A 25,640-nucleotide genomic window follows, 5' to 3' on the forward strand; every position below is an offset into this window, starting at 1 on the left:
CACGTGCTCAACATATATTAAGCTCCCATTTGGCCCTCATTAATTTCTATTATATTACATTATATTTTTCTCTCTCCTATTTTTAATTACATAATCTTTCATAAAATAATATTACATGTAAATCAAAAAAATTTCATTCTTTTTCAACTACTCATTTTTCAAAAAAAATATTATTCCACCCATTTTCAACTCTACAAAATGGGGGCTAAACTTCACATGAAAAATAAAAAATTAACCTAAGAATACAACATATTCAAATATTATTTTTTCAGTTCGAAAGTTTGCTATGCCAAAAATGGCTATCAAATTGAGACTGTAAATTCAAAGAATAACTTTTTTCGCTTGAATGTTGATATGTAATAATATTTTGATTACATTTTATCTCTTTTATGTTTTTCCTCATCCAATTGACCCTTAACACTCTGAAATCTTCATCGTGAGGTTCGACACAACTTTTAAGTATTTGCACTTTAGTTCCCAAACTTTGAATTTACTTTATTTCACCCATTCCTCGTTTAAGTATTTGCACTTTAGTTCCCAAACTTTGGATTTACTTTATTTCACCCATTTTCTCTTTTAATCTCATTCCCTTATCTTCCAATTCTATCTAATTAAATCCTTAGTATCTTTGATGTTCAATTTTCGCATGTCTTATTCATAGATTGTTTTCATATTAGTTTCCAAATTCTGAATTTCGTCATTTTTCACTATTTTTACATTCTTTTCTCAAATTCTTAATCAAACATGGAGTTTTACGTACAAAATATAATATAACACAAGTTAAGTAGTATTTTATCCAAATAAACAGTAAAATATCATCTCTTAGGGCCTCGAATAAGTGTAGAAATTACACTTGTCACTTTAGTTATAACGTTTTGAAATTCTGAGATGTTGACAAGAGGCAGAATGGTTGCAGTTGATGCAAGGTTATTGACCTATTTCAGATAAATATGATTTTGAGAGATATCTTCTAGCGTTTTTTGTGTTGTTTCTTTCCGTTCGTCTTTTTCTTCGCAATTTCTCTGATCTATGATTTTTATTTTTGTGGGACTATCGTAAATGGAGAGTTTGAGGGTTTAGATATTGTTCTCAGTGAGTACCTACTTTGGTTACTTGGTGTAATTTGGTAAGATGAGGGTTTCAAAGAGATACTTGTAATTTTGAGGGTTTAATGGTTTGATGTTGTTTCGCGCGGGTAGTCGCTCCATTCCTGAACTCTTTGCCGATGATGCCAATTTGCGAAAAAGGTATTCGCACTTGGCCTAAATTTGATGTTGTTTTCCGTAGATGGCATGCTCGCCTTGTGAGCCATGGTCCTACCAAGGCAATTTTTGATCGTGCTAGGATTTCTGATTTATTAGAAATCTCTCTTCAACCCCCGATTTTTGACCCAGTGCTTTTTCCTATTGCTTTAAGTTTTTGGTCTTCTGAATATAATACCTTTGCTTTCACTCTTGGTCCCATGTCTATTACTTTAATGGATGTTAGGGCCCTAGTAAATCTTCCACCTTTGGGCGATACCATTTTCCCTGGTATTTTGATTTTTGGTGTCGCCCCGAAATTTGACAAGAAACTCACTGAGTCCTACTCAAGCCTGTAAACCTCTTATAATCACTCAAGCGCTGAACCTTCCCATGCTGAGCGTGTGGCCTTCCTTCAGATTTGGCTTTGTAAATATATTCTTTGCGTGCCAAGTATGAAACCTTCCATGAGCTACTTACCCATAGCGCGTGGTAGGCCTTTGAATTTGTGTTCCTTCTTTTTGGCTGCCCTTTATAGAGGCATGGCTTCTCTTCAATTTCAATTTTGGTTGCTCTCTATAGAGGCATGGCTTCTCTTCAATTTCAATTGAAGAATGGTTCATCTCCCACTGGCAGTGGGCCTCTTTGGTTCACTCAACTGTGGTCGAGAGCCTATTTTACATCACTTGGTGCTCTATCCATGTCCCTTCATTCTGCTAGCTGCTATGGGCTAACCATTGACCCATTGAGCCCTGTAAATATATCCAGAAGGGACATTTTTTCATTCTTTTATACTTTAAATTCAATTCCTTCCTTCTTTCATTTTCCTGCTCATTTAACTCCAGATTATGTGCAACCTCCATCCACCCTGGACAGTTCAAGCGCCTCTCTGCTCGTTTGGGTTCAGTTTTTGACTGGGATGGAGTTGTTCGATGATATTTTAACCGGAACCAATGCCAAAGCTGGGGTTGAAATATATGCTCCCCAATTTTTTGCTCGCCAATTTTGTTTTGACCAAACTTGGCCTGTTTCCCCTTGTTATTCAAAAAATTTGATAGACCGCTTTCACACCATTAATAAGGCAGAGGCACAAGCTATAGATACTCGCAATATTCTTTTGACGAGTAACTTTTCATTAGCCCCCTTCAGTCCTAGCCGTGCCTTCACCCCCTTTTTGAACAACTCTAGCCATTAGTAAAGCGCAGATTGTTTGCCACTGATGCCAATCGTGCTTTCCATTCACTGGATCAGCCAAACATTCTTTCCACTTCTCCTATTTTGGTCACCCCCGTGTCCATTAGGAATCCTTCCTCCCCTCCTCGTACTAAACAATCTGTTCGTCCCTCTACTTCTCTACCTACCAAACTTACTGCAGCTAAGAGTGCCCCAAGCAGCAAACGGCCAGTTTCATCATCTCCCATTTTGGAGGATGATGATGATGACACTCCTCTCATCATCAGGAGAAAGGTAATTGAATTCTGTTTACTCACAAGCATACCTTTCTATGTGCTAATGGTCTTCTTGAATTTCTCAGAAAAGTTCAGCCTCTCCTTTGAAGACTTTGGTATTGGCAACTCTTACTCCATCATCCTCTGTTGGAGCTGTTTCGTCCAAACCAGCTGATGAAGGGACTACGCTTAAAGAGAAACCTTCAGTCTTGGAACCTTCATCACAACCAATGGATGAGCCACCTTCTTCCCAGGGCGCCGACCTCCCTAACGTCGAACCAGAAGGTAATACATTTTTTGATGTTTTACTTTTACTTGTGCCATTGGTTTCTGATTTGTTGCTTCTTTAATCATGCAGAGGCTCTTATGGGTCTGCCCGTTGTGGCAGAGTCTTCTCGCCCAGACAAGGGAAAGTCTCCACAGGTGGTGGGGCCACAGGTGGTGGAACCAACTGGTGATATACCACCTCCCAAAATTGCTGATGAGGTAACCTTTTGCTTCATTTTTATTTTCACTTTGTTCATTGTAGTAAAAACCTTCAATGTTGACATTTTTCTTTGCAGGATGCTGATGAGATTGTGCATTCCATCTAAGACTTGTTCAATTCCTGGGGGCAAGTCAAGACGTCTCGCCCTACTTCGATCGGTCGTCCTTCTGCTTCTTCAGAGGAGGATATGAAGTTCCTCAAGCAGTCGATATTTGAGTATGTATCTTTTATGGACATGGACATCGGTCAGGCTAGTGCTGCCAAACATAAGGATAAGCTTGAGCATTTGAGTGCGAAGTTGGCACAAGCACTGACACTTCTGTCGCTCAATATTTCTGTTGATTTTAAAGCGATGTTGAAAGTTGTCCACTCTGACATCCTCTCTTTGCTGGCCAAAAATGTTGAAGTGAAAGTCAAGAGTACTCAATATCTTCGCGCTGCATCTGAAAGAGAGTCTTTACTTTTGGAGATCAACAAAGCTGAGGACGAATTGAAAGAAATCTCTTCCGAAGTTATGACTGAAGACTCTTTGATGACCAGTTTGGTTGCACAGATGAAGGAGCTTTAAGCAAGGATGGATGACTGCAAGGCGAGAATGGTTGCTAAAAAGCGTAATGCTTCCCAAGGAATTAAGCGAACCAAGTCTGGTCGAGCAGTATAAGAAGCTGAAGGTTGATGATGATTTTGTAGCTAAATTGAATGTCACTTCTTCTCAGCAGAGTGAGGATTGGGGGAGACTTAGGGAAAGAATTCGTTGGTCTGGGGTGAATTGTAATTAAGACATCTAATGCCTTAACTTTTCTTTTTGTAATTTCGTATTAACTTTCCTCTTGTAATCTCGTACTGATAGCCATTGCTAATTTTGAAAGTAACAGCAGCCATTGTCATTAATGAACGACTAATTTGTCTTCTTGTGTATTTATTGACGTTTGTCCTTAATCGTCAATCCCCCAAGCATTTAACTGCTTTATACTAAGATTCATGTACATCTTCTCTTGGTATTTCTATCTTTTTTCCCAAAACTTTGGGCCACTTGATTCCAATTACTAGGCACGAATGTGGCTGTTCACATTCTGTCTCTTCACCTTCACGCCCCTATAAATGCACGTATATTTCACACTTTTCATTTTCATTTCCATTCTTTTCTTCAAAAAACTAATTTGCTGCCATCGTTTGGCATTTCAAGGATTGATCCAAAATTTTCACCTTCCACAGAGATGGATCATTTGATCCGCCCATTTTGTTACTTGTTTTGATGTCACCTTTGGTATGGGAGATATAGGAAATATTTTTTGGCCAGCGAAGTTCTTCCCATCATCTCCACGTTCTTTACAAGGAGTTCAATGATGGAAGGCAGTTTTTGAAGATGCATGTCAAGCCACCTTGCTTGCTGAGAGTGTTTCTCAGTCTCCTTGCTCGTTATTGTAGCGATACATTTAGGTAGGCGATGTGAGGGTGCTTCTCTTCCCTTCTGCTTGCTGAGAGTGCTTCTCGGCCTCTCTGCTTGCCTTTGTAGTAGTGCGATCAGGATGGCAATCAAGGCCAGATCACCCTCTTATTTGGTGATCGACCGAGAGATTAGTTTGCTCTCAATTGTAGCTTATAGAGCATTTAGTATTTTGTATCTCGCAATTTGTAATGAATATTTGATAATAAAGGAATTTATTTGAACGTATTTCGTTCTGGCCCTTTTTGTATACAATCATTCAACTCGATTTGATTATACTTTTATTTGTTCACTTTTCCATAAGGAATGAACATATTTTTTTTAAATATTTGCCATTAATGAACCTCATGTGCTTGGTGCCATCTAAATCTTCCAAATGATAGCCTCCATTAGGAAACACACTATTTACTTTATATGACCCTTCCCAATTGGGTGACCACTTGCCATATTTTGGATCTTTGCTATCCAAAGGGAGTATTGTTTTTCAAACCAATTCGCCCAGGCTAAATGACTTGGCTATAACTTTTTTATTATAAAACTTAGCCATCATTTGTTTTTGAACTTGCAATCTATCTAGGACGTTCAACTCTAATTCGTCCAACTCCAATAAGTTCTGAACTAGTGATTCGGTATACTCATCATCACTTAACTTATGTTGCAAACACACTCTGATCGATTGCACGTTAATTTTCATAGGCAAAATGGCCTCTTGTCCATAAGTAAGTTAGAAAGGAGTAATTTTGGTATTTGACCAAGGCGACGTCCTATAAGCCCATAAGGCCTTGTTTGGACATTCGTGCCAATTTCTGGCATTTTCATATATCATTTTCCTTATAATTTTTTTAGAATCTTATTAGAAGATTCTGCTTATCCGTTGGATTGAGCGTAATATGGTGTGGAGTTTACTAATTTAACTCCAAACTCGCTTAAGAATTTATTTACTTGATCTCCATTTAAAGAAGTTTCGTGATATACCATCAAAGTTTGTGGAATTCCAAATCTATAAATAATATGATCGCGGATAAATTCTATGACACTCTTTTGGGTGATCTCCTTTAAAGGTATCGCTTCTACCCATTTAGTGAAAAAATCAGTTGCAACTATAACAAAGGTATGTTGCTTGGACGATGGGGGATAAATCTTCCATATTAGGTCTATCACCCAACCCTTAAACGGTCAAGGTTTGATAATAGGTGCCATCTCTCGTGCTGGCGCCCTTTGTATTGGACCATGCTTTTGGTATTCTAGACAACTATTTGCATACTGAACGCATGGTTCTCCCATCTTGAGCCAAAAATATCCATTCCTAATAATTAACCATCTCATCATTTGGCCAACTTGATGAGCTCCACATATCCCTTCGTGCACCTCAGCCATGATTGTTCTGGTTTCTTGCAAACTTACACATTTTAGCAATATACTATCAGAGCGTTTCTTAAACAACTCCTCATCTATCAGTGTATAGTTTAGTAAACGCAACTTCATTTTTCTATTATCTCCTTTATTTGGTTATTTAAGGAACCTTTTAATCTTTGCCCTCCAATCTATTGTATCTCCATATTGTATACAATGAATTTCAATAGTTTTCGCCTTTTTTTGGACTACGGGCAATATTACTCCATATTCATAAGTAGCTTTCCAATTTAAAGCCTTTGAATACCCTGAGACCATCTAGGCCAACTCATTTGCTACATCATTATATATCCTATTAACACAATGAAACTCTACTTGGTTGAATTCTTCCAACAACTCTTGGGCGATTTCATATTGACTTATAATGGAATCACTTTGACACTTAAAATCACCATTCAATTGGTGAATTACCAATTGAGAATTGTCTCTAACGATCACATTCTTTACTTCCATATCTATCATTAATTCTATGCCCACGATTAAGGCTTCATATTCGGCTTGATTGTTGGTGCACATCCTATTCAAAGTGAATGCGAACTTGTAACAAAATCCTAAAGGATTTATTAATGTTACTCCTACTCCTGCACCTTTAGAGGTTTTGACCCATCGAAATGCAAAATTCAAGGTTTTAATTCGAATGAATTGATTTCTAATTCAATTTCTTCAGGCATGTTAAGGCATGGATGATCGGCCAGAAAGTTTGCCAAAGCCTGATTTTTGATTGCCTTTTGGGGTATGTATTGTATTTCGAATTCTGATAATACTAACGTCCAAAGGCCTCCCTTTTGGTGTAAAATAGGGTGAGAGAACATATACTTAACCAAATTTACTCTAGAAATCAAATAAACGGTTACGGGAAAAAAAAATAAGCCCTTAATTTCGTACACGTGAAATACAATGCAAGACATAATTTTTCAATAGTAGAGTAATTATATTCACATTTTGTTAACCATCTACTCAAGTAATAAATTGCCCTTTCTTCACCAAATTGGTCTTCTTGCGCGACCATTCCAGCTATTGATTCTTGTTCAGCCGATACATACACTTTCATTGGTCGTCCTTAGATTGGTGACACCAACACTAGCGGATTTGATAAATATGTCTTTAGGCTTTCAAAAGCCTTTTGATACTCTTCTTTTCAGACGAATTCGTCTTGATTTTTCAACTTTAAAAGCGGCCAAAAAGCTTTATTTCGCCCTACACAGTTAGAAATAAAGCGTCTTAAAAAGTTTACTTGGCCTAGAAACCTTTGCAATTCTTTTTTATTGTTAGGTGATTTAGCTTCTAAAATAGCCTTCGCTTTATTTTTATCAAGTTCAATCCTTCTTTTGTGTACTAAGAAACCAAGGAAGTTTCCTGCGTTAACGCCAAATGCACATTTCAAGGGATTTAATTTTAGTTTATATTGCCTCATTCGCTCAAATGAACATCTCAATTGTTCAAAATGGTCCTCTTCTTTAATGGATTTGACCACTATATCATCTACATACACCTCAACAAACTTGTCTATCATATCATGAAAAATCAAGTTCATTACCCTTTGATAAGTTGCTCCTGCATTTTTTAGGTCGAAGAGCATAACTACCCATTCAAAACATCCTAGAGATCCAGGGCACCTAAAGGTAGTTTTGTGTATATCTTCCTCAGCTATATAAATTTGATTTTATCCTGAATACCCATCCATGAAGGAATATATTACGTGTCCGGCAGTCGAGTCTACAAAAGAATCTACCGTAGGCATTGGATATTCATCTTTGGGTGTGGCTATGTTAAATTCCTAAAGTCTATGCACACCCTTAATTTATCATTCTTTTTTAGCACTAGCACGATATTGGACAACCATTCGACATGTCTGGTTGTTCTAATAAAGCATGCTTTTAATAATCGCTCTATTTCTTTCTTAATTTCAAGGAGTACATTAGGAGCAAAACGTCTAGGAGGTTGTTTATGAGGTTTAAAGTTTGGCTTGGTTGGTAATCTATGTTCTACCAAACCTCTATCTAAACCAGGCATATGTTCATATTCCCAAACAAAACAATCTTTATATTCTTTTAATAAAGCGATTAATTTATCACTAACCTTTTGATCGAGCATCTGGCTAACGAAGGTTGGGCGATCTTCTTCTTCATTGCCAATATTCACTTTAATCAGAGGGTCTTGTGCTTGAGCGTATCCAGGCTTGGTGATCCCCATTACTTCATCGTCCAATTTCCTTATAGGCACTTCTTCTTCTAAACAATCTACCTTGTTAACTTCTCGAACACTGACAATTTGTCTCTCAATGCTTTCAAGGCTACTTCTTCTTTCGTCTTGTCCTTGCATTCTTTATTGAAAACCATTAAGTTGGTTTTGAAGGCCTGAATATCAGCCATTTGTCTTGGTTGCTTACAACTCTTTTAAAACTCCTTGATTACTCTTTTGCCAATTATTGGCTCTTCTAGGGCCACTATGTTTGGCCTCATCTGACTAAACGTTTCAGTGAGTGCATCCACCGAAAATGACTCTTCACTTTGCGCGACAGTTTGAGTTTCTTCTCCATTTTGGACTACTCTGATAGGTCCATAATTTCCTTTATACATGAACATTTCTATTGAATTTGCTTCTGCAACAAAAGGTCTATGATCGGCCTGTACCACTTTTACTTTGCCTTTGTCATTCCAAAAAATCAGGCATTGATGGAGCGATGAGGGTATACAGCGACTTCCGTATATCCAATCCCTTCCTAATAACACATTGTAACTAGTAGGACCATCTATTACAAAGAAGACTATGGTCCTAGTAGTTGTCCTTATAGTTATGTCTAATGGCATAACTGTTTTAGCTGAAGTTGCTCCTCCATTGAAACTCGTAAGGACGACTTTTGTTGGGATCATATCACTTTCTATCTTTACAAATTTCCTCATCATCCTAGATGGAATGGTGTTTATAGCTGCTCCATTATCGACAAGCACTTTTGCCACAGGTATGCCGTTAACTAGAGTTTTAACGTATAATGGCCTCAAGTGTTTAGTTAACTTCATGGCTGGTCACTTAAAAACAACCTTTTCGATAGCATCTATTTCCACTTCCTGCTTGTCCTCTGTTGAGTTATCCTTTTGTGATAAAACAACGTGCAGCATGTCGCACTGAGCTTCCATTTCCTGAATTTCTTTTTTATTGTTTTCTAATGCTTTTTCTTCAGTTACCCAACCTGTGGGAGGAGGCATTATCCTTGGAGGTGATCCATACTTTTCAGAGCGAGGAACTCTCTTTTTCCTTTTGGGCGTCCCGTACAACACGTAATAATCAAAAGAATGCCCAAATGGTTCCCCCAACAAATCCACTTCACAAACTCCCTCTCGATGTAGTTGCTTCAACAGAGTATTGTATGATACTCCTCTTTTTCTTTTTTCTGCTTCCAAATCAATTTCCCCTTCGATATCCGTTATACCATCATCTCCTTCATCATCGTAGGCCCCTCTAGAAGTTTGGCTTTCTTCATATTCCAGCACACATGCTTCTTCTTCGTTATCCTCCCTCTCTTCTTCTTCTTTCTCTTTGTTCTTGAACTCATTGGCTAGCAAATAGTTATTAGCCATGACATGAGGTAACGTACCGAACTTAATAGTAAGAGACTGATTTGGATCTTCTCCATCTCTTCTATCTCGCTCAAACTTCGATCTCCCAGAAGAACTTTCTGGCAATTCTTTCATTGATTCACCTGTACCAGTCTCCTCACTGTCTTCGAGAATATTTTGATTGGCCACCTCGAGTAGCTTAGGCACCTTAGGACGTGGCATTCCCTGTTGTTGCCCCATCATTCGTCCATAGTTCCATTGAAAACGCCTTTGTTGGGTTATAGTCATCTCGTTGAAGGGTATCGCCCTTCCTGCATTATACTGGAACGAATGGCACACATTTGGTTGGCGAGGCTGCGGTCTGAATGTTCTCCTATTATTCACTGGCCTGAACTGCCTCTCAAAAGGCGGTCCCCTATAGAACGATGTACCTCGCCCTCTACTAGGCTGAGCGTTTGGGAAAAAACTAGGGCAATGGTGATGCTGCTATATCCCTGGTTTCTCTATATTCCCACTCACTTCTCTTTTATATCTTGCACATAGGACATCTTCATCCTTTTCAGGCTCTTTCCCTTTGATATGTTCAAAGACACTGGGATGTGGTCCAGGGTCCTCTTCCCCGTCATATATAACTAACTTGAATTTTAACAACTTGTTTTTGAAACCAGTCGTCACCATGTTCACCCCAAGTGGTTGTGGAAAAGGGTTTTCATCTACTGCCATCTTCCTCTTATCCTCAAACGTAATTCGTCCTGATTCAATGTCATCCTGTAACACATGGCGAAAAACCAAACAGTTATTAGTCAAATGTGACCATGTATTATGCTACTTACAATATTTTTTATCCTTAACCTATTCAGGGCTTGGCAATTTATGTTTATCGCTCAACTTTATTTGCTTATCCTTATATAGTTTATCAATATAAGGTCAGCTTTGGTTACATCGAACGAGAATGTTTTACCCTTTTCGTTTTCATTTTTTATAGGCTCATCCTTACCCGATGGTCTAGGCTTAGCTATTATAGGACAAGTATACGCGTCTCCTTTGATTAATTCAGCCAAACACATTTTGGTTTGATCGTAATACTCGTCATTAATGGTATGAACATCAAAATTCGGATATCTATAATAAGTTCCCTTGCTAGAATTTTTCATTTGCTCTTCTTCTCTTATTAATCGTTCATACCTAATCACGTTCGCGCTCAATTGGAAAAGATCAGAAAATTCCTTGTTTTGGAACTTTTTTTTCAAATCAAAGCTTAGACAACCTTGAGCGATTTTGACAAACTCCTTTTGGAGCAAAGGTACAAAACGTTTACTTCTTGCTGTTTTAAACCTTTGAAAGAAACCTTCTGCCCATTCGTTTGGCATTTGACGTAAATTCGCCAAATCGGCCAACGTAATTTCGGACTCAGTCTTATAAAACTGAGCGTTGAACAATTGCTCCAATTGTTGCCATGTTTGAACAGAGTTCGCTGACAAATTGATGAACCAGGAAAAAGCTACTCCTGTTAATGAACTAGGGAACAACCTCATTTTATGGTAATCAGTCACGTCACCACTTTGCAGTGTGAATCGCCCTATGTGTTCTACAGTAGACACCTCTCCTAAACCGGTAAATAGTGAGAATTCTGACACTTTATACCCTCTAGGCCATGGATATGCTTGGTCTACCCAATCGGGCTATTGCTTTGTATAAGTCGGCCTAATGATAGGACGTACCCCAAAAGCCATCTGATCCTGTACTATTTCCATAATTTGATTCCTCAACATGACATTGGGGTCATATGGAATTCCTACAGGTTGGTTGACCGGTTGATTTGCTTGAGGCGTGATATTTGGTCCTTGGTTGGCAACAAAGTTGCCATGATTTGGGCCATTGTTACCACTAGCCTGAATATTTATTCCATCATTAACACGTGGGGCATTCTGTCCATTATTTAGAACATTGTCTCTTACGTTTAGGTTACCCCCCAAGTTAGATGTACTATTGCCACTATTCTGATTTGGCATTACACCATCCCCTGGTTTGAAGTAGAGGGACGAAAGGTGATTTTATCCCTTGATTTGGACTTAGACTGGGGGATTATGTCCCACAATTGTCCTAACTTGAAAATGATTTGCAAGAGGCACAACTGGCTGACAAGTTTGGCCTACTAACTTATTCATTATTTCATTCAGAGTGTTCAGTTGTTTGGTCATGTTGTCATAATGTGCATTCCCATTCTAGGTAAATCTTTCCATATTATGAATATTTCGCAGATTTACCTGTTCAACGACATCCTGTGTGAGTTCTCCAAGTAATGCACACATGGTTTGAGGACTCAACTTTGTCATTGGTTCGTAATGACTATGACTACTCTGACTCTGTCCCTCTGTTCGTGGAGAGCTATGCTACTCCTCATATCACTCGATCACAGACTGGACTCTTCCCTGACTTGCTTCCTTATCAGATTTCTGAGGCATATTATTTCACCTTTTGTATCTTCAACACCAAACACCAAGGTCCCACTGGGCGTGCCAAATTGTTTCGCGCGGGTAGTCGCTAACAATTAAAAAGAAAATCAGACGATTGTGTAAGGAACAAACCTCTTGAGACAAAGTCCTAAAAATGGGTGTTTTATTGGCGATAACTTTACAATTGAAATTAAACAGAATGCCTCTAAGCGGCGCAAGCACACGAGTACTGAAAAGAAATGTTTAAGTTTAAAACTAAGAAATTGAAATTACATATTCTCTGTTTGAGAGTGTTTGATTCGGGGTCCTTTGCTCTATGTTTTCTCTTCCTTTTATATTCCCTTGATGATTTCTTCGTGATCAACCGCTTAGAAACTATTTGATTGTTTTATAACTATCCACTTTCTTTATGGTGGCTAACTTGTCGTGGAACTACCGTCTCTAACTGCTACCACTACTCTTTGTCGTTCAACCGTCTTCAACTGAACTCCTTGAATCGTGGAACGTGATAAGGTTACTCAATAACTGCACTTCTGGATAACCATAACATCTTATGTTTGCTAATATCCTGGGTGATTCGAAGGTTTGGGTAAGAACAGGGTCAAAGCTCTGGGCGACTGTAAGGCACTTCATTCGCTCAGATCTTGGGCGTCTTGCAAGTTTGGGCGATAATGTTACCGTATTCGTGGGCTTCCACTGCATTCATTAATAACCCTATCTGGACTTTTATCCTGAATTGTCCAGTTGAGCTTCATTTTTTGGGTTATTTGATTTGGAAATTCTCCAATTGGGTTTCATTCCTTGGGCTACTCGATTTGGGCTACATTTTTAGTGTGTCAACAGATGCTTTATGTATTGGTATGTAATCTTGAACATTTTGATTGTACTAGTAAATTTAGTGCTCAACATGGTGAATAAACCATTTGACTGAACATCTGACCGTCAGGACGAAAAATTTTGGTGTTCTTTCTTTATTTTTAAGTATTATATGTTATTTGGTTACTTTTAAGACCAAAAACAGTAAACATGATCTAATAAAATAGAGAAGGTACTTTTAAAAGAGAAGAAATAAATCAATAAGATATTAAAATATTCTTTTGAGCCTCACTTTTTTTTGCCTAAAATGTATTTTGGAATAGTATTTTGATAAAAAATGGGATCAAAAAATAAGAAAAAATTTTAAATTTACATGTAATATTATTTTATTGAAGAATGTGTGATTAAAAATAAGATAGAGAAAAATATTTTTTGAAAATAATGAGAACCAAACATGGGTTTAATGAGTCAATATTGAAAGTCCAATTAATTTGAATTTCTTACACATCAATTGAAACACAAATATTCTTAGGACATTATAATTTGGGGTTCTATAATATCCTTTCCTTTAAATTTCATCACATTCAGAATTCTAAACTATAGAACAACTATGAAAAATTCAAAAATCTCATATTATGAGGTTTACGAAAAGGTTCAAAAGTACGCGTCAAGCTTAACCATAGAAATAAGAAAGTCAATTAAGTAATAATAAATATCAATTAAACAGACAACTAAGAAAATATGAGAGAGACATTATAGAATCTTTTACAACTTTCAAACTTAAAATGGCGTAGAAATCAAATTAAGTTCGCGTTTGGTTAAGCGAAAAATTGATTAAAATTTAAGCTAAGCTAGGTTAATAATTAAATTTTAACCACATATTTCGTGGATCCACATCTTTTTAATTAACCACATATTCCATCAACTTGATTTTTTTTTTTAATCTAAATCAAACGAGTACTAAGTTTGAAAATTGGTCACAACACTATCTAGCAATATTTAACCTAATTGAAGAAGTAGAAGTCTCAATTTTTTTTTTATTATTATTATTTTTTTTTTGCATATTCAACAATCTAACAACAGAGAGTTCTTCAGAAAACTAATATTTCCTTTAAGTGTTACAGTATTGCTTATACTTGGTACATTGATATCAGGATCATTTGATTAAAATTAAAGAACACAATAAAAAGTTGAATGGGATGTTCAACTTAGAAACTGATTTAAACATAGTTTGGCGTTGTATTAGGCGGAGTTGGGGCAGAGGCGACACGCCGGCCTCTTTCCGACTTGCTGTTTTCTGCAAATTTGAGGCTGTTCTGGTGCATTCCCTTTTTCTTTTCGTCTTCGTTCCACTCGGCTGCGTAGTAATGTTCTTCGGTCCCCTTGACAACATCTTTCGTCGGTGGTAGAAACATACTCCCCCACTGCGGGAAATGCACCAAGGTCACAGGAAGAGTACAGGCACAAATCATGATTCCCATGTAAGTTAACCCAGTTGCAGTGGAGTATGTCGAACTGGTGAAGAAAATCAGTTGAGTTAAACCGGAGCCGAAGTTCCCTCCGGCACCTGTAAGGCCAGAGATTATGCCGAGTGATCGTCGAGAAACGAAAGGAATAATGCCAAAAGTTGCACCGCAGGCGGCTTGTGCTCCGACAGAAAAGATAATCATGTTGGTGACGGCAAGGGGAAGCGAATTAGCGCGGCCTAGAAGAATGCAGAAAACTCCTCCTAGGGTTTGTAGGATCCAAAGTGTCCATAGTCTTCCTCTCATCCCGAATTTTTTTGCAGAAAAATCTGAAGCAAATCCACCAAATGGTCGAGCTAAGAGATTAGCCATACCAAAAGTGGCTGCTATGATTCCAGCAGTATGAAGCTTTAGATCAAATCTGTACACCATGCGGAAATCAGTGTTAATATTATGTTCTACTGGTTGCTACGATGCACCAAAACATCAAAAAGGCTAGAGGACAAGTTCTTTCAGAACTATTAAAACGCTTTGTTACAGAGTTTTTTTTATTATTCCGTAAAATTGGAAAAGTTCACCAAAATGTGAAGAAACATTCAACAGAAAAAGTTCAAATTGTATATTTGGAGCATGTTTGAGGTAGATTTTCTGAAAATAGATTATGTGAAAAGTGATTTTAATTAGTCGTGTGGTTAAAAAATAAGAAAAAAATTATATGTCCACGTTCTGAAATTTTTTAATTGCGGAAAAATGTACAATTGAAAATGAATTTAGAGAAACAATAGTTTTAAGAAGATGTTGGCACTTGACTTGGGATTTAATTTATGGATTTTTCTACTTGTACATAAAAAAAATGCACATGCAACAAAATCCTTAATTTTTAAGGCAATTAATTACTAGCCAGTGTTCTTCAATTAACCACTTCACTAAAAAAATTAACAAATGATTGATATTTTTGTTAATTATTTTATTGGGATGAGGCATCCAGCTACCAGTTTAGTTTGACTAATTGTGCTTTTTTTTTCTTTTCTTTTTTTTTTTTTTTGCATATTACACATCATATAATGTCACCTTAAAAGGTTTGTTGTATGGTAAAAAGGGAAATGAATTTACCTGTCATAAAAATATTCCGCAATCACATTATCGGTTGATAATTCAACTCCCATAGAATATCCATAGAGAAGGACGAAGATCCATGTTCTGTAATTTGTGACAGCATACCATAGTATCTGAATATTCAAGATAGACATATTTCCAATTAGTCAAATCCAGTGATGCGATAGTAATATAAATTATTAAATAAATTGTAATAAGAGAAAGAGATCTTTAATTTGTTCGTATTAGTATTGTGTACCAAACTATTATCTCAGGTTAAAAAGAAGTGATACAGGGAAAGAGGGAGGACTATTATCACTGACCTTACTGAATTTATCTTTCGCAACATCGCCCTTTTTCTGTAGAGCACCAAGATTTCCATCAGGCAAATCTTGGCCAAGAGTCAAAACCAAAATACCCATAATTACATGAAGCCATCCAGGAATGAAGAACGCAATCCTCCAGGCCGTGAACGGAGTTGCTCCAGCCTTACGAATTATCTCGTATAGCAGCGGCATGAGAAGCTGGGTGGCCCCGCCACCCATGTTCCCCCATCCAGCTGCTGTTCCATTGACAAGCCCAATAATCTTAGTATTAAACATTGTGCTCATCCAGTACTGGCACGAGACAAACGTCGCCAGGGAAAATCCAATCATAAACCTGACAGCGATATATCCGGCGGCATCAGACACAAAAGACATGCAGAAAACCGTCGGAGCCGAGAGCATGATGACAAACGCGCAGCCGTATCGTGGCCCGAGCATATCACAAACAGCCCCCATTACAAGCCTGGAAAATATACTTCCTGAAACAGAAGCCACCCCGGCATTTCCGATATCAATTTTCTTGAGATTCAGATTGTCCCGGATAATCGGAACAAGCGGGGCAGCCGCAAAAGTGGACACAAAACAAGTGAAAAACGAAATCCAGGAAAGATGGAATGTTCTCATGTGAGGATTGGCAAAGGAAAAGAGCTTAAATTTCTTGGCTTTATGTTCTGAATCCACAGGTAGGTCAAATTTCGCCGAGGTATCAGTTGGGACTATTGGCGAAGCCACGGAGAAGGCGAGAACAGGTTCTCGGCCCGTGACTCCGTGCATGGAGCTTCCTGGGGAGCCCTCAATATCAGCCATTTTCTACCCTTGAATATTCTTGGAATAATAGAGAATTTGAAGAGGAATTATGATGTAAGTATATATTTTTTCCTTGTCTGGAGAAGGTTTAGACAGGTGTTGTTTATATAGTGTTATGGAGTTGACATTTTCATTTTCTACTTAGCTTTTGATGAGCTACTTGAGTTTCCCAACGGTTGCATTATTGCATTTTGCACATTTTTTAATCAATGGAATCCATTTCGCCGCATCTGACTATGAATAGTGGTAGCCTTATCGTATATCCCAGAGGATTCATTGCCATTCAAAGGGATCCAGTATCTTGTTAATTGCTGGATTTACCTACCGCCCTTGAGCGCACAGGATGGCCAAATATTATGTCAAATCCAGTATTCGCGGACCCCACTCCAAAATGTGGTGGAGATTTTCCGCATAATTGGGTATGGGAAATATGGACCCCGCTCCGTCCCGTTTATTTATTATTATTATTATTTAAGAATTTAATATTTTAAATAAAAAATTTCACGAAAATTCATTAATTCTAATAGAATATGGCAACTAAAATTATCTAAAAAATATGTTAAACAATAAAAGCATTAATTTACCAAATATATTAGAATAATTTAACTTTTAAAAATTAATTAATTAATTAAAAAATTTTAATAACTATATTTTCGTCTCATTTTAATTAATGGGGACAATAAAATGAATTATAAAAAACTAAAATAAATGGGTACTTAAACAGGGCAACATCCTTGACCTACCTTAAACGGGTAATGGGATGGGAAATTCCCCCGCCTCACCCTGTTCCCATCCCTATGAGGACGTAGATATGGTATTCCAAGAGTTTATATCCCAAGAGAATTAGGTTTGTCATGTTGCTGTCAACTCATGAACGCTTCGCCCCTTTGCCATTTCCTATGAGGGCTTAAATTTGGTATCCCGAGAGCTTATATCCCAGGAGAAGTAGGTTTGGCTCATTGATGTCAACTCATGACCATCTAGGGCTTTATGTTTCAAGAATTGGGTTGTTCATCTTTTTAAGTCGTACTAAGGCTAATACCAGGATATTGTAAGATAATTTGGTTGATATTCAATATTTTGGGCACGACAGCAATGTGGTGAACTTCCAATATTCATTCTCTCTTGTCGATTCAGAAATCTCTTGGGAGCTAACCTTGTCAGGCACGTACGTATGAGAGGACCAAAAAACATGCACTGTTGGAATACTAGCTATCGTGATCGATCTAATTTTATGTTTTTTGTTAGGCCATCCCATATTTCTAGGACTATATTAATTCAGGAAAGAGAAAAGCGTTATATTTTCTGTACGTCTGTCTCAAAAAGGGAATTTCACCTTCCATAGATCTTTTCAGGTGTATCTTCGAAATGCATGAGCTAGTTCAATGTAATGCCTTTGTCTATTTTACCACTAGGGTACCTATGCAATTCCCTAAGTTTAGGAATTCGAATAGCGGATGGAAGTCCCGATTTTTCTTCGTCGGGCCTTCAAAGGGTCAGTTTTCTTTTAACACAAACTGGCGACACCCCCAAATTCGTCTCTTCAATAGCCAAGTAGAAGCTACTCCCTTTCTAGAAGCTCAAATCCAGGACTTGGTTGATGTTCCGCCCTTTGCACCTGACTTAGGGTCAGTCCTTACCATGAAGAACATGTTGAAAGTGGGGATGAGTCGTCCAATTGGTAGGTCGTTTATGTTGTTTTTCTTTTTCTTTTTTTTTTTTATAGCATGCACATACGTTCATTTATTATTTTTGCCTTTAGCTCGTCGAGACTAATGAGCTTGGATGTTTGTTTCAGGTATGGACTTTGATCTTGATGAGGTATTGAGGACTCTGCCAGGAGGAGATGAGGGCCTTACCCTCGTAAGCTTTCATATTCACCCCTAGCTTTGGGTTTCCTCCCACTCGGGGCTATCATGAGATGGGGGTGCTTAAGTCGTTGGTGACCCCCGCTCGATCCAGAGCGATTGCAGGGCGCAGCGCAGATGACATAGAAAGGGCTGCGGCTGTTTACCTTCAGAGGGTATGTTTCCCATTTCGAGATTTTTTTTTCATGTTGGATCTCGCTTTTTAAGTTAGACCTTAACTCGTGGTTTCACTCTTTTTCCCCTTATACATTTTTTTTTATTTTTTTATTTTTTTAGGTGGTGGCCCTCCAGACCGGACTCACTGAGTCGAATCGCCGCCTAGTCTCAGAGCTGAAAACTCTTACTGAAGAAAAGAAAAAGGAGGCTCATCACCACAAGAAGAAAATATCCTCCTTGAGGAAATCTCTGGAGATGTCGAACGCTCGAGCTCGTGAGCAAGAGACGGAGATCGACAACCTACGCTCTGTTTTGGCTCGTGCTCCTGAAGAGGCGGTTGAGAGGTATAAGGCCTCAGGTGAGTACGCTGGAGATCTCAAGGCGGCTGTGGATCAGTATAAGACATCGTCCGATTATGCTAAGGCTTTGAACTCATACGGGGGGAAGGCGATGTCAGCATCAATTAAGCTCTCCAAGGAGTGGATTATGGCCGAATATCCTTCTATAGACCCCTCCGGCTTGGATAGATTTCTCGCACAGCGTAAGGGGAAGGAGAGCGTAGCTCAGTCATCCAGATCACTCGGTCGTTCATCACAAGGGGGTAGTGGGGATGTCTCCCCTTCGAGCTGAAGCATTTCTTAGTTGTTGTTTTCCTTGCTAGTTTTTCCTTTTTAGTGTTTACTTTTGCTTAGCCTTGTTATCTCCTACTTGCTCGGGATGTGGGCAAGAATTCTTCGAATGTATAAACACATCTTTCATTCGATATTATTGGCGCTGGATGCGTGGTTCCTTTAAAATGTCGTCTCTCATGTTATTTTTCTTTTTACTGCTTGATGGTGCGGGGGAGTGTTCATATATATATATATATATAGCGTAGGTTATGTCGACCGCAGGGGGCGATTTGGTGGTTAAGGGCCTTAGCCAATTTTTTGACTTTCCAAGGCTCTCCACCTAACCGCGTAGGTTATGTAGACCACAGGGGGCGATTTGGTGGTTAAGGGCCTTAGCCAATTTTTTGACTTTTCAAGGCTCTCCACCTAGCCGCGTAGGCTATGTCGACCGCAGGGGCGATTTGGTGGTTAAGGGCCTTAGCCAATTTTTTGACTTTTCAAGGCTCTCCACCTAGCCGCGCAGGCTATGTCGACCGCAGGGGGGTGATTTGGTGGTTAAGGGCCTTAGCCAATTTTTTGACTTTTCAAGGCTCTCCACCTAGCCGCATAGGCTATGTCGACTGCAGGGGGTGATTTGATAGTTAATGGCCTTAGCCAATTTTTTGACTTTCCAAGGCTCTCCACCTAGCCGCATAGGTTATGTCGACCGCAGGGGGTGATTTGGTGGTTAAGGGCCTTAGCCAATTTTTTGACTTTTCAAGGCTCTCCACCTAGCCGCGTAGGCTATGTCGACTGCATGTCTTAGTGGGGTGGGCGTGGATTTCAAAGTTGCCTGTTGACATAAAAAATTCCTGGTCTTGTGAGCTCAGTAGGCGCACCGGGACGTCCCAGCTAGGCTGGCCCTTCCGTAGCGCCCTCATCATCCGTCACCGCCAAGGTCTTTCATTGAATAAGATAAATTGTTACAACTAAGGGTGCCTTTGTGAGGCATTACATAGAGAAAATAAGCAATGCAACCTAATCTACTATATTTACAAAAGCGCAGCCGGCGTGTACATTTTGAGTTCTACTGGTAATACTTTTTAAGGTGTTCTGCATTCCATGGTCTACCTAACGGCCTTCCTTTTATATCTTTCAAGCTGTAAGCTTCCTTTCCCAGCCTGCGAATCACTTCGTACGGGCCTTCCCAGTTTGGACCAAGCTTTGGTGGGGGGTGTCCTGCCGCTGCTGCATCTCTTAGAACGAGATCTCCTGGCTGGAAGACCCTTGGCTTCACTCTCCGGTTGAAGTACTCAGCGGCTCTTCGTTTATAAGCCATCATTCTTATCGCCGCCTTGTCCCTTACCCCTTCGAGGAGGTCGAGTTCTCCCCTAGTTGCTGCGTCGTCGGGTTGCTTGACTTTCATCCTTCCTGTCTCACTTAAGATCTCAACCGGAACCGCGGCTTCCATCCCAAAGGCCAGTTTGAATGGCGTCTCCTCGGTCGACTCTCGGAGGGTAGTGTGATATGCCCACAGTACATTGGGCAACTCCTCAGCCCAAAGTCCTTTTTCTTTTTCTAATCTTGTCTTCAAATCCCACAGTATGGTTCGGTTGGTCAGTTCTGCTTGCCCATTTGCCTGCGGGTGAGCAACTGAAGTCAGCCTGTGGTCGATGTGGTAGCTGGTGCAGAAGGCTCTAAAACTGTGATTATCGGATTGTTTTCCATTATCTGTAATGATTACCCGAGGTATACCAAACCTGCATATGATATTTTTCCAGACGAATCCCTGTATCTTTGCAGTCGTGATGGTGGCCAAAGGCTCAGCTTCCACCCACTTAGTAAAGTAGTCGACGGCAACTAACAAGAACTTCCTCTGTCCTTTTGACAGGGGCAAAGGTCCCAAGATATCCATCCCCCATTGGAAGAAGGGACACACCCCGAAAACTGTCGTCTGTTGCTCGGCCGGAATGTGGATCAGATTTCCATGGCGTTGGCATGCATCGCATTTTCTCACCAACTCTCTAGCATCTTCCTTAATACTGGGCCAATAATATCCTTGTCGAAGCGTTTTGAACGCAAGGGTAGTCGCCCCTTGGTGGTTGCCACAAATTCCCGCATGTACTTCGACTAGCACCTCCTGTGCTTCTGTCGGTCGCAAACACTTCAAATATGGTATTGTGAAGCCTCGCTTGTAGAGTTGCCCATCGATGATGGCAAACGAGGCTGCCTAAACTTTTAGCCTTCTGGCCGTGAGAGCATCCTCCGGCAATTTATTCTTTGTGAGATACTCAAACAGCGGGTCTATCCAACTTTCCTCATTTTCTACATTCATAACATCGATTACGTGTTGGATGCTAGGTTGTCGCAGAATTTGCACACTGGCTGTGCGAGGCAGTCGTCTGGGGTTGGCTGATGCGAGCTTAGCCAGCGCGTCCGCTCGCTCATTGTCCTTTCGAGGGACCTTAGTTATCTTAAACTTAGTGAACCCCCTCTGCAAGTTTTTGACCTCCATTAAATATGCAGCCATCTTTCCGTCCTTTGCTTCGAATTCCCCCGTCACTTGCCCGATTATCAACTGAGAGTCACTGTAAACTTCCACTGAGGTGACCCCGAGTCTGGTTGCCAATCCCAAACTCGTGATTACTGCTTCGTACTCAGCCTCGTTATTTGTTGCTGGGAATTCAAAGTGCAGTGAGTATTCCAACTCTTCTTCATTCGGACCTATCATTATGATCCCCGCCCCGGATCCTTCGTCATTTGAAGATCCATTGTCAATAAATTTCCAATCTGCCTGCTCCCCTGGTGGGAGCTCGGGCGGGGTGGTGAGCTCAACGATGAAGTCTGCTAAAGGCTGTGCCTTAATAGCTATCCTTGGCCTGAATTCGATATCAAACTCGCTTAACTCGATGGCCCATTTTAACAGCCTCCCAGAGGTCTCGGGCCGATGTACAATCTGCTTGATAGGTTGGTCAGTCATTACTTGCACCGTGTGAGACTAAAAGTAAGGCCTCAATTTCCTGACCGCGACAATTAATGCAAACACCAGCTGTTCAGTCAGGCTGTATCTTATTTCTGCACCCCTCAATACTTGGCTCACATAGTAGACTGGTTTCTGCGCCTTCGAGAACTCTTTCACCAGGACCGCGCTGACTGCCTTTGGTGATACTGCCAAGTAGAGACACAACACGTCCCCAAGAGATGGGCTGGTCAAGACCAGGGGCTCTTGTAATGACTGCTTCAAGTTCCTAAGAGACTCTTCGCATTCCTGGGTCCACTCAAAATTGGAGGAGCCCCCTATGGCTTTGAAGAAGTGGTAGCATTTGTCCGCCGCCCGGCTCATGAAACGATTTAAGGTCGCTACCCGCCCCGTCAGCCTCTGAACCTCCTTCCTGCTGGTGGGGCTTTTCATTTCTAGGATTGCCCGAATTTTGTCCGGGTTCACTTCGATGCCCCTTTGCGTGATCATGAAACCTAGAAATTTTCCACCTGCGGTACCAAAAACACACTTCTCTGGATTGAACCTTAATCTGCTTTGTCGGGCAACGTCAAACACTTTTTGCAAACAGGCCACATGGTCATTGGCTCTGGCACTCTTGACCACCATATCGTCAACATAGACTTCTACCACATCCCCGATTAGCCTACGAAAGACGTTGTTCACCATCCTCTGATACGTCGCTCCTGCATTTTTCAAGCCAAATGGCATGGCTGTGTAACAGTACGTACCGAAGTCCGTGATAAATGACGTCTTCTCTTGATCGGCCTTGGCCATTGAAATTTGATGATACCCCGAAAACGCATCTAGAAAGTTGAGCCTTTCATGACCCGACGTTGCGTCCACCAGTTGATCTATTCTGGGAAGTGGGTATGAGTCTTTTGGGCATACCTTGTTCAACCCAGTATAGTCTACACACATGCGCCATTTTCCATTTGACTTCTTCACAAGTACAACATTTGCCAACCACTCGGGGTATTGCACCTCTCGGATAAAACCCGCCTGTAGCAATTTTTCTACCTCTGCTCTGGCCGCAGCCTGCCTCTCAGGTGTAAGGTTTCTCTTTTTCTGCTTCACTGGCTTAGCCCCTGGCTGGACACCGAGGCGGTGCTGCGCGACAGTTGAGCTAATCCCCGGGATATCCTTTGGGTTCCAAGCGAAGACATCCAAATTTTCGGCTAGACACTTCGCCAATTTTTCCTTCTCTTCGGATCCCAGACCTGTTCCAACAAGAAACTCCTTTCCTTCGTCAATAAAGATTTTTTCAATCATATCAAGCGGCTCGATCCGCTCCCTCGGGAGTTCTACATCCAGCATCATGACTGATGGTGGGCTTTTGGCTTGTATACTATCCACATAGCACTTTCTTGATGCATACTGGTCTCCTCGCACGCTCCCGATCCCCCTGCTGGTTGGGAACTTCATAATTTGATGGTATGTCGACGAGACCGCGCCAACTGCATTTAGCAATGGCCGGCCGTAGATAGCGTTGTAAGCCATGGGGGTCTTGACAACCAAGAAATTAGTCACGATCACCACTGTCGCTGGGTATGTCCCAAGCGTGACTGAAAGCTCTACAGTCCCTTCCGGTATCACTGTTGCCCCTCCAAAGCCTTGTAGGGGGTAGTCACCACCTTCAACCTTTCTTAAGGGATTTTTAGACCCAAGAAGGCATCCCAGGTCAGGACATTTGCCGCACTCCCTCCATCGACTAATACCCTCTTCACGTCAAAATCCTCAATATCGCCTACTATTACTAAGGCGTCATCATGGGGGTGAGTTACACCAATCAAGTCCTCTTCATCGAAAGTTATACTCTGGTTGAATCTTGCTTTTTTCTGTATAGAGTAGACCCTTAATGAGCGCGCATAAATCTTCCTAGCTGAATTTGAGTCGCCGCCCGATGCTACTCCTCTGATGATCATGTTTATCACTCCTGCTCTTGGTGGGGGTTTACCTTCGACCCTTTGCCTGCTCTTATCGTTTTTCACATACTTTGCCAATAGCCCCCGTCTCAGCAGGCGCTCTTCCTTTAACTGTAGGCATTTTTCGGTATCATGCCCGTGATCTCTATGAAAATGGCAGTATTTACTTTGATTTCTCTTGCCCGAAGGGGTTAGCATTGGTTTGGGCCATTCGAGCTCCTTCATGTGCTGTATCTCCATCAATAACTTTGTTCGTGGAATGTTCAAAGGGGTGGGTGTCTTGACCTCCTCTCATTTTTGCCTGACTGATCGGTCTTGGACATAACCCTTGCTCGTGCGTTTACTCTTCTGCTTATTTCTATCATTGTGCTTTTGCTCGTCATATGTTTTTCGCTTATTAGCTTCCGTCTCCCTTCCATCCCTGAGATTTTTAGTTACCTTCTCCGCTTCCTCCGCATCGACATACTTGTCTCCCTTCTTTAATAGGTCATGCATCGACTCCGGGGGGTTCTTGGAGAGTGACATCTTAAAGGCCCGATTTCGCGTTCCATTCATCAATGCTGTAACCACTGCGGACATTTGCAGGTCTCTAATGCCAAGAGTCGCCCGGCTGAACCTGGCTAAGTATTCCTGCAATGACTCGTCTTTGTCCTGTACGACCTGCATCAACCCAATGGCTGTCTTCCTCTTCCTCTTGCTGCTTAGGAAATAAGCCACAAAGCTCCTGGAGAGCTCATCAAATGACTTGATGGAGCGTGGGGCCAAGGTTGCTACCCAGTCCCTAGCCTCCCTCCTGAGCGTGGGGGGAAAAGATCGGCACATCACGACGTTCGGGGCAGCATAAAGTCTCATCAGATCCACGAAAGTTCGTAGATGGTCAAGCGGGTCCGTGACTCCATCATAGGCTTCAATCATGGGCTGTTTGAAGCCTTTAGGCAAAGGGACCGCCATGATTTCTGGGGCGAACGGGTCTTCCTCCAAAACCATCTGTCTCCGCCTATCCTTCCTTTTGGACAATGCATCGTCTATCTTTTGTGACATGATTTCTTCCATCTTTCGTTCCAGGTCTACCATGGTTTACGGGGGCTGTTGAGCTCCGGTCATTGGGGCTTCCGCGTCTCCCGCTCCCCGCTGAGAGGTGGGTGAGACAACCGCGGGTGGCGCTTGAGGCGGTTGTTGATTCGTCACTTCCGTCGGGCTTAAATGAGGGATGGTGGTTCTCTGCGACTGGTCTTGTAAAAGTACCATCATTGCTGCCAATTGGTTTTCCAAAGCGCTGAATTGACTCTGCGTCACATACTGCGAGGGCGGTGGTGGTTCATGACCCCTTGCAACTGACTCCGACTCCGTCTCCGCCGTATTCCCAACCAGGCAAGTATCACTTCTTGTTCGTCTTCTTGACATGGCTTTTTAGTTCAAACGGATGTTTCCACAGACGGCGCCAATGAAAGGCGGTGATTCAACACCCTTCTGTTTACCCGGTAATGTTTGGCGTTTCCACCACTCCGTCAAGTATGCAAGACCTGAAAAATGAAGGCGGGCTT

General features: G+C 40.8%; 5 protein-coding genes across 5 annotated transcripts; 2 read left to right on the forward strand and 3 right to left on the reverse strand.

Annotated features, from left to right (window-relative positions):
• Positions 1-13,939: 13,939 nt before the first annotated feature.
• LOC111400051 (high-affinity nitrate transporter 2.1-like) lies at positions 13,940-16,632 on the reverse strand. The gene is made up of 3 exons (XM_023027512.1): positions 15,750-16,632; positions 15,445-15,560; positions 13,940-14,752 (listed from the first exon to the last, which is right to left on the reverse strand). Exons 1-3 carry the CDS (start codon positions 16,557-16,559, stop codon positions 14,086-14,088), a joined length of 1,593 nt encoding a protein of 530 aa, XP_022883280.1. The 5' UTR covers positions 16,560-16,632; the 3' UTR covers positions 13,940-14,085.
• Positions 16,633-16,768: 136 nt separating this feature from the next.
• Positions 16,769-18,446, forward strand: LOC111406924. Its single transcript, XM_023036284.1, has 3 exons — positions 16,769-16,855; positions 17,826-18,240; positions 18,358-18,446. The coding sequence occupies exons 1-3, from the start codon at positions 16,769-16,771 to the stop codon at positions 18,444-18,446; spliced, it is 591 nt and encodes a 196-aa protein (XP_022892052.1).
• LOC111396827 lies at positions 18,413-19,421 on the forward strand. The gene is made up of 2 exons (XM_023023400.1): positions 18,413-18,582; positions 18,704-19,421. Exons 1-2 carry the CDS (start codon positions 18,481-18,483, stop codon positions 19,211-19,213), a joined length of 612 nt encoding a protein of 203 aa, XP_022879168.1. The 5' UTR covers positions 18,413-18,480; the 3' UTR covers positions 19,214-19,421.
• Positions 19,422-23,817: 4,396 nt separating this feature from the next.
• Positions 23,818-24,336, reverse strand: LOC111406956. Its single transcript, XM_023036309.1, has one exon. It carries the CDS (start codon positions 24,334-24,336, stop codon positions 23,818-23,820), a length of 519 nt encoding a protein of 172 aa, XP_022892077.1.
• Positions 24,337-24,387: 51 nt separating this feature from the next.
• On the reverse strand, positions 24,388-25,170 carry LOC111406966. Its single transcript, XM_023036319.1, has one exon. It carries the CDS (start codon positions 25,168-25,170, stop codon positions 24,388-24,390), a length of 783 nt encoding a protein of 260 aa, XP_022892087.1.
• Positions 25,171-25,640: the final 470 nt, after the last annotated feature.

This window comes from Olea europaea, chromosome 1 (assembly GCF_002742605.1).
Source record: "Olea europaea var. sylvestris chromosome 1, O_europaea_v1, whole genome shotgun sequence".
NCBI lineage: Eukaryota > Viridiplantae > Streptophyta > Magnoliopsida > Lamiales > Oleaceae > Olea > Olea europaea.